At 42.6% G+C, this 16101-nt stretch overlaps 1 protein-coding gene across 1 annotated transcript in view; it reads left to right on the forward strand.

Moving 5' to 3' along the window:
• Positions 1 to 16101, forward strand: part of AMFR (autocrine motility factor receptor) — a 28189-nt gene that overhangs the window by 9970 nt on the left and 2118 nt on the right. The window contains exons 6-13 of the mRNA XM_041458673.1: positions 776 to 908; positions 1404 to 1537; positions 3193 to 3303; positions 6195 to 6385; positions 8025 to 8128; positions 9835 to 9969; positions 10618 to 10701; positions 15087 to 15271. Coding sequence (XP_041314607.1) covers positions 776 to 908; positions 1404 to 1537; positions 3193 to 3303; positions 6195 to 6385; positions 8025 to 8128; positions 9835 to 9969; positions 10618 to 10701; positions 15087 to 15271 — 1077 coding nt within the window. The remainder of the gene's footprint in view (positions 1 to 775; positions 909 to 1403; positions 1538 to 3192; positions 3304 to 6194; positions 6386 to 8024; positions 8129 to 9834; positions 9970 to 10617; positions 10702 to 15086; positions 15272 to 16101) is intronic.

Here is a 16101-nt window from a genome sequence, read left to right on the forward strand (position 1 = left end):
TAACAGTTGTCAGATATGTTGGATAGTACAACACTATCTATTAAATAGTGTTAAAGGATTAAATACGTGTTGAAGCATTTTAAGAATGATTTTTACAGATGGAAATGCATTTTAGGAGTGCTTTTTACAGATGGGGGTTGAAATGCATGGATAGCTTTAGTGGGTGGTATAGCTTGAGGAATGGATTAAGGTGGATGGGTGCTGCTGGGTGAGGGTTGATAGATGCTACTTAATGTCACTCTGCAAGGTTTGTTTTAAGGCCCTGGTCTCTTGAAGGTTTGCTTTGAAAAAATCCCATGCATGTGTACCTGTAACACACCTGTGTGTGCATATGTAGGACATGGTATGTAATGCCTCTTTGTGCACGGCACTGTCAGCATTTCAGGTCTGACACTGAGCTGCAGTGACTCACCTAGGAAACATCTCACATGCTGAAAAATGTGCTTCTGTAGTTACTATAATCCTAGGATTGACTTTCAGTACCTGAAGTAGTTTTTAGCAAATGCTACATCTTTTCTATCAGCTGGCAGTGTCTGTAGTGCCAGTGTGGGCTAAGCATTGACTGCTTTTTGCTTTTTTAAAATGTTGCTGTTTGAAACCAATAACATTAAAAGAAGTCCTCCTGGAGTGAGCACAGACTGTGGGCACAGAGCCTCAGAAGGGCAAAGAATCCATATCCAGAAGTTTTTTGAAAAATGGACAAAATAGTTTTAATTATAGAGATGCTATTTAACAACAACAAAAAAGAATAATGTTAATTTCCTCACTCTTGCAGATATGTAGTTCATCTCTGGGATCTCAACCATGAAGGAACGTGGGAGAGCAAGGGCACTTACGTCTACTACACAGATTTTGTCATGGAGCTAACCCTGCTTTCCCTGGATTTGATGCATCATATTCATATGCTGGTATGAAATACTGGACATAATGCTGAACAAATAGACTGGCCTTAAAATAAAGGGTATTGGGTATACATATTTTGTATTTTTTTTTTAGTTTGCTTATTTTAGAAACTAGGTATTACAGAGAAGTTACTTCCTCCTGTGTAGTTGAAGTCATCACAAATAACTTTGTTAAGGAGTATTAACTACTGTGTGTAATTATCTGTTTAGTAGGTGTTTAATTAGCTTTTTTTAAATTGAGTAATACCAGACTGAATTATTTGCATTGGCAGCAGGGGATGCTAAGCTGGACAGGACTGAATTCAGTTTATCCTCATTATAAATGCTATGCTGCCAGGTTATTCAAAGCACCTTTGAACATGCATGGTTGGTCTGAATGGACCCAACAAAAGAGAAATTCTTCAGAGCTGGTTTCTTGATTTCTTTGTCTCTTAAGACCTGATGCAGCTTCTTGTTTCTCATGGTGCTTGTTTCTAATCACTGCTCTGTTGTCTTCCCAAGCTGTTTGGCAATATCTGGTTATCAATGGCGAGCCTGGTGATTTTCATGCAGCTGCGCTACCTGTTCCACGAGGTGCAGCGGCGAATTCGGCGGCACAAGAACTACCTGCGTGTGGTTGGAAACATGGAGGCCAGGTGAGCCCCTCTCTTGCTCTGCAGTCTTGATGTAGATCTAGTAGAGAGGATCCTGAGAAAGAACTTGGGATTTTTTTATGTTCCTTTGATACACAGTGGCATGGTGTAAGCTGGACAGGTGCAGTGTTCCAAACCTGACCCTGAAGTCTCTACACTTGGAGTGTGTTTTTACCCATTTTACTTGTTAGTGGGGAGACTCAATCTGGTTTTAACAGATATATAGCATTGACTTGTATAATGGCAGTATTACTGGTAATGTATAAACTGGCAAAAAAATGAACTCCTCTGGCCAGTATTTCTTCTGTATTCTTTTGCATACTACCTTAGTGGGGTGACAGAAACTCCGAACTGCTCTGCCTGTTTTAGCTGTCAAGTACTGGCTTTGGCTGTGGTAGAAACCAATGCTCTTAATTTCATTACGCCATACCATTCACTTACTGACTGAAATTAAATCAAAATATTAATTTAAACCTGCCTAGCTTTTCCTGTATATTTACTAAACCTGAAGACTCTACCTAAAGTGGAGCTGGGAGCACCTTGGCGGTACTTTAGTCCATTCTCTTTTAGTGAGGTAATACAGAGAAATTGGGAGGCCTGCTAAAACCTAATATTATACCAAATAGTACTGCATTTCTGATACAGTGTTTTAAAAATTCGGCTGTGTTCTTAAAAATTTTAAGAGCCACAGGGAATTTTACTCTTTCTGTACATCACTGTACTGTTTTAATTTTGACCCTCTGTGCATTTGATTAATTCTGATTTCTGCTGCTGTAGTCCAGGTGGAGAATGCTGGCTTGTCTAGAAATTCCTGAGGTTTTCTTTTTTTTTTTTTGAGAAGTTGTTTAATGGCTGTGGTATTACATTAAGAGCTGCATAATAAAGTTCATCCACAATGCATTGTTTCTTTCCAGTATGATGCAGCCACTGAACCCCTTTGGGCTGCTCCCAAAGGTGTTTGAGTTGCATGTGTCACAGACTTCTTATCTGAACAACTTGATGTGTTTTGGTCATTTTGATTATGCTGGAAGAACCATCTTCTAACTTCCTTCTGCCATTGGCAGCTGCCTTTATGTGCTTGTTCTTCAGATACATTCCACACCAGCAGCACTGTGAAATGTTTACACTACTCATTTCTATATTGTCATGTTTGGATACTGTGTAGTAACTGCTTACATGGCACTGTAGCTTAAAAAAAAAAAGGGAGAAAAGACAAATGGGAGTGGCAAAATCTGAGGCCAAAATTAGTCACCATAAATGCTTATGATCCCAAAGAGACAGCTTAATGGGTACAGCTATTAAAACTCATTTAGAAAAATGACATAAACCAGATCTATACAGATTATAATTTAAGGATCTCACCAAAGTGATCATATAATTGTCTCTTGGAAGGTACTAAGTCAAAGCTTTATGCACTTAGGATGTATGAGGAAATGTGCAAAAAAGTGCCTGCACAAAGCATCAGAGGCGTGTGTATGTGTGTATTCCTTTGCAGTGCAGACTGAAAAATAACAAATAAAAAAAATAACAAATCAGTTGGCATAGGTCTCTAAATGAAAAGTTAACTTGGAGGGTAAGGTTTTCTCACTGCTGGATCCTCTAGAGAGGAGGCTGTGCTGAGCTCGTGTTGTCATTTGTCTCTTCCTGTTTGTTTGTAGGTTTGCAGTTGCAACACCAGAGGAGCTGGCAGTGAACAATGATGACTGTGCCATTTGCTGGGACTCCATGCAATCTGCACGTAAACTCCCCTGTGGCCACCTCTTCCACAAGTACGTGTCCAGGCTGGAGAGGGTGCACCCAGCTGAGAAGGGAAGGGAGAGATGGGCATGGCTGAAATTTACAGTGGGATGACAAGTAACCAGCTGCCAGCAGAGCTGAAGGGTGCTTGCTGCCTGGGTCGTCTTGGTCTGCTTCTGACAACAAAGTACAAGTCTTTTTCTCTCCAGTCATTTAAATGTTTGAGTTGTTTCACCTGGTGCACTTCTTTTCCGCCAAACTAAGAGTATGCACCTTGTCAGCTAGTGGGTAACTAGTGTTGAGTTTCTCCAACACAGGTCAGTAGATTTGTTGTGTGGAGGTTATGTTGATTTTCAGGTGAAGAAGAAAAATTGGAGGTGGATCCTTAAATACTTTCCAGGTATCAGCTTTAAGGAGAAAACAGGGAGTATTTTTATATAGTGCATCTTCACATGGTGGTGAGTCGCCCAGAACAGCTGTGGAGGCCAGGTCTGAATCTGTGGTTTCAGGGGGCAGTGAGTCTATCAGGGCTGTAAAAGAGGTTAACCAAATCAGCAGGAATGGTCCCTAAGCAGCTGGAGTTAGAACTGGGAGAATTTTAGCTAAAGAACCTCTCTATACACTGCCTCTTACACTCATTCAGTAGTGAATAGTAGCATATGCTTTTGGACATAGTGTGCTGAGATGGATGTGACTTCCCTTGGATCTTTTGTAGCAGTGCTTACACTTCCATGCCTGGAAGTACCTTACACTTCCTGCTTAAATATGAAATGAGAAACAGGGATTGAAGCAGGCGTTTCTGGAGGGCCATGTGATGAACACGCAGGTCAGTTAAATTGTCCCTGTGGTGTTACTTTCTGTAAATAGCTTTTTGCTTTTCTGGTAACTGTCAAACCAGAGGTTGTAATCTGTGTGCTAATTTGTTGTCATTTATGACAAACCTTGCCATAAATATTTATCTGTGTTCCAAGAAGTCTCTAATGAGATAATGTGCCTCCATAGCAGAATCTCCTTTTCCAGTGCTACTGAATCATGTGAATATTTAATCACCTGCTGAGCACTTGAGAAGCCCAGGGTCTTCTCTTCAGAAATACATTTTCTCTGTATTTAAAAGGATCCTTTTGTATTTTTTTTCTGAAGCAATTACAGTTCTGAATCAGGTTATACTCCTTGGTGCTTTTAGGGAGGGAATATTTTACAGTGGATGGCTTGCATATAAAACCAGATGTAACTAATAACCCTATTTACAACCTGAGAGTGGTTTCTCTCCTCATAAAAGCCTGGTGATTTCGTCAGCAGGCTGAACACTGTGTCCATTCTCAATTACATGGGATTTTTTCCCCCATGAGTTATTTGGAGTGGAAGAGAAGGTGGCAGGGAAGATTTGTGTTGCTGAGATCAACCCTGTGCCCCAATATTAAGGAAATTTAATGGGAGTAGGTGTCTGAATCTTTTAGGCTGCTTGAAACTCTCCTTTACCTCCTAGGAAGCAGGCAATTTCAAGAGTTGTTGCTCTGAAAGGTTGCCAGCCTTGACCTGCTGTTTGCCCTCCTCCTGCTGAGGTGCTCTGGGTGACCTCCTACCTGTGGGTGTGACCACAGCTGGCTTTTGGGGTCTGCTGATGCAGCTGACACGGGGTTGTGCCCATTCCAGCATCTTGGCTGTTGAACTCTTGAGGAGCAGCAGCGTGGGGGCAGCTTGGGAAGCTCTGGGTGTTTTCCAAGTGACCTTTGCAGTACAGCTCAGGCAGAGGTTTGAGTTTGCTGTGGGCAGGGTGGTTTTCCAGTGGTCAGGGAGGTGATGTTGGACAGCACTGCCAGTGCCAGCATGCTGGTTGTGCTGCTGACCAAGGTGGTGGAAGGTGGCAGTTTTTTACTGTGGTGCTTTGGTTGTTTTTGGGAAACCCATCACTGTGTATCCCTCCATTGCAAGATGATGGAAAGCACTTTGGCATAGTTTCAGGAATTGGACAGAATGCTTGTAACCTTGACTTCACTATAGTCCTGCAATTTCTGCTCTGTCAACCCAAACCTGTGATCTGTGCCTTCATTTTGTTTATAAATACACAATTTTGGGAACGGGTTTATTTAATCTTTTTGTATGTCTTTATCTTTCTAAAGTGTTTTGATAACTTCTGGGAAAAAAAACCCACCTTGCAAAATGTGAAGTATGTGTTATAATATTGAGAAGCATTCAGCCCTGTGAAATTCAGTTCTTCCACAATGAAAATTAGGTTTAGCTTGGACAAATACTACAGCTGGGTATATCAGCCTGAATCAAAAAGCATGCACTGCTTTGAGTATTTCAACCTGCATTTCAAACACTTCTCACTTTCTGCAGGACAGAAAATTTCAGAATTAAGGAAGGATTGTAATGGCACAGAATTGTTAGTATTAATAAATATCTGTGTAGGGGGTTCCTGGAGTGGTACTGACTTCTGTGGTTTGGGTATTGGTATTTTGAAAAGCTATTTGAAAACACTGGAGGTGCTATTGCCTCATCACAGGCAGAACTGCTATGAAAATGTGTCAGGATACATTAACTGTGTGTCCAGTTGGTTTTTGCCTTTTTCATTTGGGAATGGTGAGAGAAAAGAACTGGTTTCTTTTCCCTTCCGGGCAAAACTTGCTTGTTCTGAGCTAGAAGGACAGGAGGCTTGGAAAGTGTTTTAAGCTTGTGATAAATCTGCATGCATGTTTATAAAAAGTGAACACTTGAGTATTTTCAGCTGAAAGAAAAACGAAACCTGTGCCAGAGTCATCAGGAGGGCCATGTGATGAATTAAGCTCATTAAGGGTATCTCTGAGCAGTCCATGTGTTGATGTTGTGTACAGAATATGCTACAGCTGCCTGATGTACTGGTGACAGTGGTGTTTTGGAAAAACACTGCAAGCTCACCACAGCGTTACTGTTTTCCTGTCAGCTCGTGCCTGCGGTCCTGGCTGGAACAAGACACATCTTGCCCCACCTGCAGAATGTCTCTTAATATCACTGACAGCCATCACGTGAGGGAGGATCACCAGAGGGAGAATCTGGATGAGAACCTGGTGCCTGTGGCAGCAGCAGAAGGCAGACCACGCCTGAACCAGCACAATCACTTCTTCCACTTCGACGGTGAGCTGAGCACGTTTGACATCTGCTGCTGTTGCCCACATAAACAAGGGGAGCAGCCCTCTCTAGGAGGGAGTTCTCTCTCTGATTCAGCTGAAGCTCAAACCATGCTCTGCTTGTGTTTGTCAAACACCACTGTGTTTCTGATGGTTCTTTTGTAAGAGCTCAGATGTGCCTCTGAGGTTTCCCAGAGCTCTGGAGATTTCTTGAAAGATTTTGTACAAGTGCTCCCTTTTTCTGGATTTGTTGTGGTCAGCAGCTTCAGTTATTGCCATTTATTCATTGTGTGCCATGCTGACAGGGAGAATGGGAAATTCCTGTGTCTTTTTTTGCTACCATGTGGTGGTTAATCAACAACAGTTAAAGAGGGGGGGGAACCCTCTGTGATGCAGTCTAAAAGTCAGTCTTTCCCCTGTCACCTAGCTAATGTGTACTTGTCAAAAGTCCATTTGCCACCCAGTTTACAAGACACTTGCAATGCTTGGTTAGTTGCAGAAGATTAGTCTCAGAAGGAATCATGTAGCCACAACAGTTTAAAGTATTTGGGTTTTTTTAGTAGCGTGTTAGGAATTCTCTCAAAGCAGATGTGATCCCAAGCCACAATAAGTTTTGTGTATGGAGACAGCTTGTTTTGAAAAAGGCAATTTATGTTGTTTGTCTTCCAGATTTTTTTAGAATTTTGGTGTTGGTGCCTGCTGGTCTTCGACAGTGTCCCAGATTTTAATGGCACTCTTGTTGTTTCTGAGATGGTTTCAGTACTGCAAATATTGAACTTTGGTCTCTGCCCTTGTGGAGCTCCCATGAGGCAGTTGAAATGCTCACTGCAAACTTACACAGTGACCTGTTCCTCATCTGTGCTTGTTTTGAAATCTTTGGAGATTCTAGGGGGAGAATCACGGGCAGAGAAGGGTCAGACAATTTCTAGGTACATGGAAACTGGCTGATAGCTTCTGCATGGCTTCCACTTCTGGCGTGCTTTAGGTCTCCAGAAGACATTTATATTTAGAATAACACAATATTTTTGATGGTTGTCCTCCCCAGTGCTCTCCAGTGTCTTGGAGACCTGCAGTATTACCATGGAGATAGAAGGAGAAGTGGCACAGAGCAAAGCCTGTGTTTATTTAATTGGCAGCACAGAAGGAGGAGGGAGCCACCCATGTGCCCTACTCTGTTGAGCTGAAGCACACAATTGCAGCAGTCACTTTGTTCAGTTTCTTTGTGTCCCTTTGAAGTAGTATTTCTCAGTGATGACCCATTTTGGGCCTGGATTCAGAAGCTGTCCTGTTTTTGTAAAATTGCTGGATTTATTCATATATTCCAGAACTGGATTTGACTCTGGATTATTTTAATTTTCACTTTAATAGGAACATTAAAAAAAGAAAACAAGGACGTGTTACTTCCTTGATCCTTTTCCAGCCCCCAGATTGTTACAGCACTATGACAGTGTTTTTGAAGAGAGTACGGGCAGTCACTGATTCACTCCAGCCATCTCCATGTCTGGGAGACCTCGGGGTGGATGGCATTGCAGAACTCCCTGCACATACCTTGTGGAATATAAAGATTTATGTTAAATACACGTAGCAGTACTTGGCCTGCTGAGATTCTCATGCTCTTGACTTTCTTGGTGATTTCTTACTCCCAGGCTCCCGAATTGCCAGCTGGTTGCCCAGTTTTTCTGTGGAAGTGATGCACACAACCAACATCCTTGGAATTGCACAAGCCAGCAACTCCCAACTCAATGTTATGGTGAGACTGCACCTCAGCCTTCTGTTTGTGTTGTGTAGGGGAAAGGGTTACATGGAAATGGAGAACATAAAGGGGAAGGAAGACAAAACAGTGTTAGATACTAGATGAAAGCTGTTTTTCTGAGTGAGAGGCTTTACTTCACTGAAGTTAAGGCTATATTTGGGTTCAAATGTGCCAGCATAAAACAGGTCTGCAGGTAAGTGAATGAGGTAGAAGAATGACATGTACTTCCTGGGTAGATGGGTAGACTTTTTCTCAGCTTGCTTAGTGCAGCTTCTTCAGCTCTTTTTCAGTACTTCTATGACAACTTCCAGCACCAAAGGTGGTGAGTCTGTAACCACAGAATTTAGCTGTTGGTCAAGTAGTAACTGATCAAACCATTATATAGGTTTTGATTTGTTTTTTTTAATCTTTAATAGCACTAAGCTTCAAGATAGCAATTTCAGTGTCTTATCAGTGTGAGGTGGGCTCTCTAGCACCCTCAGCTTTTGCTGATTCATGATGATGTAGAAGTGTAGAGGATGAAATTCCATATTTGTTGAATTCATCCATAAAAACTAATGTAGTACAAAAAGAAAAGGACGTGGCCTCATGAAACGCTTCATTTTTTTGAGAAGTGCTGTTTCCTTTGAGTTGTTTAAGCTACTGTGTCCTGTACCATGGTAATATATGTTCAGTGAGGTGTCTCATGAAAGTGATGGAATTTTCTGAATATTAGGTCTTTCCCACCCATAGCCTATACTTCTGTTTAAACATCAGCAGGGTAAGGCCATTATTTATAGGCTGTTTGAGGCAGGGAGGGATCAAAAAGATGTTGGCAGATGGTTTATTAGTTAAATATGCAGGAACTTTCCATCTGAGGTCAGTTTAATTTTTCTTTTACTGGACACAGTGACACAAATGGGCTTTTGTTAAGGATGAGTAATGATTTTTTTAGGATTATGTATTATCAAAAGTACAGGAGCAACTTATATTAAAATGTCTACTTCAATGGAAAGCTGGTTAAAGGTTAGCAAATTATTAAAGTGTTACACATTTTTAACAGAAAATAAATGACATTTTCCTTTGTGTTACTGAATAAAAACCTAGGGAAGTATTTTGAGGGGAAAGCCAGAGGCTGAAATGCTCAATCAGTTGGTTTGGTCACAGGTTAGTACAGTGCAGGGTTATGTTTGCAGTAGTTTCTTGTGTTGGAACTCACTGTCAGTTGGTGCATAGTTTTTGCTTTGTTCTCAAAACTCCTTCCACCTTTCTTTTCTTATTGCCATTCTCATTCCCCTTTGCTCCCCCATGACTTTGGGCATTAGTGTAAATAAACATTTAAATATTAAGTGAAATCTAGTTGTTGGACTCTAAAAGCATATTATATGTCTTCCCTCTTACCTTTACTTATTCAATGTGGATATTATTTAACTAACTTGAAATTCAGTAAGAACAGTTCCCTGACAACTCAATTTAATTTACTTGAATTTTCAGACCCTATTAAACTGGTTTGCAGGGAGGGTGGCTGGAGGGGGTTATTAAAACAGCATATTGCCCTGTAAGTCACAGCCAGCATGGGTTTCCTTTCTCTTTTCTTTCTGTCTGTGGGTTTGCATATCATAAGCAGCATCTTTGAGCTGGTAGTATTTTTAATCTCCTTCTGTTGACATACTTATCAACTGACTTCTATTTACTGCTGATACTGACTGTATTCCTTTCTCCAGGCCCATCAGATTCAGGAGATGTTCCCTCAGGTTCCCTATCATTTAGTTCTGCAGGATCTGCAGCTAACTCGTTCTGTAGAGATCACCACTGACAACATCCTAGAAGGGCGTATCCAGGTGCCTTTCCCCACACAGGTGAGTCAGAAAACTCTGCACCTAAATTTACTTTCTTTCTTATCACAGCACTGAGCCTCTTAATAATGAGTGAGGGGAATGAAATTAGTTGAAGCACTGGTGAATCTGGGATTTGTTTTTCCCTTTGTTTAAATCTCTGTAAATGCTGTGTATTTTGTCATGTACCAAAAATATATTGAAAATGTCCTAGCTAGACAAGAGACAAATATTTGCTCAGTTAAAGCAGCTCTTCCCAGTCTCTCTTGTGCAGAGCTTTTAGAACATTTCCAGTTGATTTCTCTGCTGACAGATAATTGAATTGTACCACTTAGGAAGATTTTTTCAAAGAAAGTTGGCAAAATGATGCCTTGTTCTTAATTAGTGCCAGCAGATTTCAGTAGAGCAGTCTGGGGACAGTGTTTCTGTTAATAAGAATATTGAATTCTGGTTCTGTGCACATCAGATAGTACTGTCATCTGGAGTCTGTGTGTGGGGAAGCAGAGACAATTCTCTCTCAACACAGAGCATTCTGTTTATTGCTAACTTATCTGTTTCTAAATTGAACACAACACCTGACATTGCAGAGGGCAGAGTTTGAATGTGTTCAAAGAACTCAGGTTTTTTTGCTGTTTCCCACACTGTATTAAACCCATGATGTTTGCATTTCAGCGTGCAGATAGCATTAGACCTGCATTGAACAACCCTGTGGAAAGGCACAGTCCTGATCAGGAGGATACTGGAACTGTCACACAGGTAAATTGGCATAAGAATGGGCAGAAAGCACAATTAGAAGCTGCATGGACTGGTATGTGCCTTTGGTTCTGTAATCAGGTCAGGTTGGTGGCAGCCCTTCCTTGCATTTCACATCAGAGCTAACACAGTCAGGCAGATAAATCAGATATGAATACAGTGCCCCTGTAGAGGATTATCTGTGTGCTTTTCTTTTTCTTCCTTGAGGGAAAGTGCTCTCAAATGGTACAAAGAACAGAAGATCATCATGTCTCTTTTCATGTCTGGTCAGCCCATGCCTGTCTGTGGAATATGAAGAGCAGGTAGCTTTGCTCTTCCCCTTTTTCTTCTCATTCCCATTCTATACATCTCCAAACACTTCCATTAAAAGGAGGAGTATTTCTTTTTTGAGTATAAGAATTCTTTTGTGTTCTGGAGGAAGCACTTTAGGACATGGGGAGCTTTGGTGGGAATGGAGTGAGATATGAACTGGACCAAGAGATAACAGCCCTTCTGTATACAAAGCACAATAATGGGTTTTGCTGTTCTTTGCTAAGGCCTTTACTAAGCAGCATGTGCTAGCTAAAGTGTGGCAGGGAAAGAAAATTACCCTGTGAGTAAAGTAAGATCTCATTTCACTTTTGTTTTCCCTGACTGTAATAGGGACATCCTGAGGGTTTCTGTTTTATAAATCTCCCTTTCTGCTGGCTGAGTGAATTTGTGAGGTGTATGACTTTCTCTGCAGCCTTTAGTGACCTGAATAGCCAACCTGTTAGTACCTGGAATTCAACTGTGGCAGTTCCCTTGTTAGCATGTTGCAAGACAAAAGATCCTTTGATTTGGTCTGATTCTGCTGTTAAGGCTGAGGAAGAGGTGGTACAGGTAGTGATGGTACAGATATTTGGTAAGAGCCTGAGGCAGCAGCTACAGAAGTTCAGGAGTGAAAATCTTGGTCTGGATTGAGCATTTTTGGGTTTCTTTGAAGTTTTGGAGGCATTTGCTCTGCTCTTTAATGAGAGAAACCTCTCTTGGTACAATGGTATCTAACTAGTTATCCTTAGCTTGATTCTGGCTTCAAATCCCACTTTGATTGTGTTGCTGTTCATCTTTCTTCCCTCCTGCCTGGCACTGCCTGTATTTCTTTCTACAGAACCTGAAAAACCTTGGAGTGGTGTCCATATGTCACAGCACTGGGCACATGCTCTCTGATAGAGATGCCTTTTTGCTTTGCAGTGCTGCTGAGCTCTGCTCAGATGATGTGTTTTGGCTGGAATGGTGGTTTGGATGGAGAACCTATTTTTATCATGTAGGATAGCACAGAGATGACCTGGAGACAGTGGAACAGTTGTGAATATCCTGCAGTTTAGTCGGGCTGCTGGTGGCTACTTGTGGGGGGATGAACTGGTGTCCTCTGTGAGGGTTTTCCTGGATGGATATGTTCTGTGCCAAAGGCAGGAGCTGAAGTGGGAGACTGAGACTGCCATGCATGGAGAGAAACGTGCTGCTGGGTGGTGTTGTGGGAGCTGGAAGGGGCTGCTGTCCTCTCCTGCCTCAGAAATGCTTTGTGCATTTAGTGTTACCTCAGGCTGCCTTTGGACAAGCTGCTCACTCTTCTTACAGAACTCAGAGTTCTGCCAAGGAGTCTTAACTCCTTGCTGTTGAGAATATTTCTGTTGTGGAGAGGAGCCTTGGGAGCTGCTTGGCTCTAGGAAACTCCTGTCACTTTGGTGTCCCCTTGATTTTGATTTTAATTTGTAACCAAATACCTGGTGTATCTCTTTCTGCTTGCCAGAAGAATCTGTTGCTGTAGTCAGTCAAAGGCTTGTCTGTGAGAAAAGGGCAAGCAGCAAACAAGCTACTTCAGTAGGCCTCACTGGAGTTTTGAGAAGCTTTTTAAATGCAAGTGGAAAGGGACATAAGAAGCTGACATAATCTCCTCTCAGTATGAGCTGAATTTCCAAATTGTGGATAGATAGACCTTGACACATTATGACAGACTCTGAGAGAGGCTGTGGAAACTCCAGTTCCTTGGTGGTGCAGCCTTGTACCACTTAGGAAGAGCATTCTGCCTCTTTCTTTTTTTTTCTTTTTCTTTTTTTTTCTTTTTCTTTTTCTTTATTTTTAATCAGCATACCCATTGGGAATCTTTGTAGATCTCCAACAGCAAGTGGAGATCAACAACCGGTCAGTTCTGCTTTTTGGAAACAACACTTAGGGCAGCTAAGACACTCCAATAAAAGAACCCTTCTTCTTGAATACTGTTGGTTTTCCTAGTGCCTTATGTCATATTATGACTTCATTCTACTTAGAGTTCAAAGGTCTTAAGACAGAGCTAATGACTGGGGTTTTTTTCCCCCAGTTGTACCTTGTGGTTTTGGGGAGTAAGTGCTGATATAATGTAAGTTAGTTAAGAGACATCTCTGAGCACCATCATGGTATAAAATCATGTTACAGGTTTGTGAGATAATGCTCTAAATACTGACAGCCTCTATCAGTCCTGTACCCTTAGTGAGACACTGGGCATGTGCTTCTCTCCAGCTGTGCGTTGGAATGCTGATGCTTCCAGTCATGTGCATAATGCTCTGCCTCCTCTCCACTCCTGTGCTATATGCCCTCCATTGCTTAAGTACTTGGAGGCTATTTAGAGACACTTCTGAGGCATCCCATGAAACTTTCATGAATTTTTTTTTCTCTTGGAGCCTCAAATAATAGTTTCTGTAGTATACAGGCTTCTGCACCTGTGTTCTGCTGCATTACTGAGGCTTGTCATAGCCTTTACTGCAATTAGCTGTGATAGTTTTGTCTCTAAAACCTCCTTGGTAACTGTTCCTGTTCTCAGGTAGAGGATTGGGCTCTGGGTATTGATTTTTAAATCTTTGTAACCTTACAAAAAACCCCCAAACTTTAGGGGAGCCAACTTGCATCTTCTGATACAAATGGCCCAGGGGAAAAACGAGTGATCTTGTCTGAACATTGACAGCAATGAATGGCCTCCTCACTGCTTCCCCCAGCAAGGTTTCCCTTTTCCCTGCCCACCTGTGTGGGAATTGGAAGCAGCAGTTGCTCTGTACCTGTTCCACTGGGTCTGCCAAGGTCATCTTGGTCCCCAGTACAATCCATTGGATCATTCTAGGGGCTCTCCCTCCCTCCTCAGGGATGTGGCAGTGCTTTGAGGCAGTCCAGTGGTTGCTCCTATGTTATCCCAGTGCATTTGTGTGCACTTTGGTAAATTGTGTTTTTGCTGAAAGAGGCTGAACACCTGTACTTGTGTTTGAGGTTGCAGTGTCTGCACTGTGCTGACCTGGGCTCTGGGATTCCTGCTTGGCTCACCTACCTAATGGGAAGTGACATTTATCTCACTGTTTGCTCTCTGGAGGCGTTGTGTCGGGGAGATGGCCTTACTGGCCTGTCTCTGGGGCTTTGGGATGACTCACCTTGTTTGCACCTCTGCTGCCTAAGCCTGTGTGTTGTACTGTGATGCTGCCAGTCCGGGCTCTTGGGGCTGGAGCACAGTCCCAGGGATCGGCCCTCGCGGCTCCTCGGCAGCTCTGCCAAAGGCCCCAAACCAGGCAGCAGGAGCTGCCTTGGCCAATACTGCCTTGGAGCATCCCACTGAGTCCTCCTCTGGGATACCAAATGATGGCTACACCCATCAGTGCTTCCCTGAGGGGATCTGTTTCCTGACACCAGCACTCTTGGCTCTGACCGTGGCTCTGCACGGCGGCGCTGATCTGATCGTGTGTGGCAGGCTGTGATCAGGACGAGCTGTTTCACCTCTGCTGCTGCACCCACACCACCATCCATCAGATCAGTTTTTGGGTCAGTGTTATCAGCTGGCTGTCAGGGGGGAGAGGTGCCATGTGGGGGCTGCCAGCTCCTCTCTTGGCACGCCGTGCTTGGGACAGTTGCCAGCCTTGCTCCAGCAGTCTAAACCAGAATAATTTGGGCGCTGCAGAACCCAGTGAACCGAAGCCTCATAAATTCCCTTCTTGAGCACAAATTATCTTTGCAAATACATTTGTTATTCTTTCCTTAGTATGTGGATTTCTGCTTTTTCAACTCTTTACTGTTGCATCACTTGTCAAGTCAGCTGCAGAATCTGACTTTCAAATGCCCCATTTTCAGAGAGCATTAATTATGAGTAATTAATGTTTGTCTTTGACATTACTTTCAAACATGGCATAAAAGATACAGCGTTATAGGATACAGGATCTTTAGCATGGTTTGAAATAGCTTTGTTCTGGTTTTTGGCTGGGTTTTTCAAAGGAACCCGAAGGAATTGGGTATAGCAGGTGAGACTCTGGTTTCTTCCAGTGCCTCAGAAAATGACAATTCTTTGTAGCTAATTGTTTTGATGCAAAGAAGCCCAAATTTTTTAAAGATTTATGCTTTATTTCCTTTTCTCTTAGACTGAGAGAGTGCCACTTGAACTGAACTCCAGACTGGAAGAAATGGTGGAACTCAACGAAATGGAAGCAGAACCTAATGAAGCAGAAGATTTTGAGGCCAGGGGAAGTCGCTTTTCCAAGTCAGCCGATGAAAGGCAGCGTATGTTGGTTCAGAGGAAGGAGGACTTGTTGCAACAGGCTCGAAAGTATGTTCCTTCCTAAAACTCCACTCTGGCCACTCAGGTGGAGTCCCCCAGAATGGGTTTCAAATGGATTTGGACCACTGAGAGCCTGGGTTGATGTGAAAAGCAGTAAGAGGAATTAATACATCTGCCACAGCAGGCCCAGGATGCTGTACTGCTAAACCCAACTCAGAAACAGCATCATGTGTCCCAACATGCACACAGCTTCCTGTGCAGCTTGTCCAAAGCTCTTTGAAATCAAAGGCTGATTTTTCCAGCTTCAGTGGGCTTTAGTCTAAGAATGTATTGAGAACAGGTTACTTGGGCTGAGTCCTTTAGCAATCTTTAGTTTGGCTCCTGGCACAGGTGTCAGCCTGTGCTCTTACAACTGAAATTCCTGTCAGGCACCACTTTTTCCAGACACAGAGCCCAGAGCAGTGCAGATCTGACAGGTGACCCTTACCAGACCTCACCAGAGGAACTCAGCACCAACCAGTCAGCACTGCTGGAGAGGGACCAACTTGAACTGTTTCTTTTAGCCCAACCAGTAATAGCTGTTACAGGTAGAATTCAACTTTTTTACTGGTATTTACTGGTATTGGTAGACTTTGCTAGCATCTAGCTGTTGATTAAGCAGAAAAGGAAAAGCACTTCAGTGATGTATAAAAAACTTCGTAGTGTTTTCAATAAGTGTTTCCCCTTCCTTTGTATTGCAGGGACTCTGCTGAGAGGGTCTACAACAACCCCACTGAGTTCTGGGTCCTTTGGTGTTGTCAGGCTACTGCTGCTCTTTTTCTTTTCCACACTGAAATGCCTTATAAATACCTGGGGGTGTGACATCATTTATAAGTCTA

Source organism: Pyrgilauda ruficollis, unplaced genomic scaffold (assembly GCF_017590135.1).
Source record: "Pyrgilauda ruficollis isolate IOZ18807 unplaced genomic scaffold, ASM1759013v1 scaffold13, whole genome shotgun sequence".
In the NCBI taxonomy this organism is placed as follows: domain Eukaryota; kingdom Metazoa; phylum Chordata; class Aves; order Passeriformes; family Passeridae; genus Pyrgilauda; species Pyrgilauda ruficollis.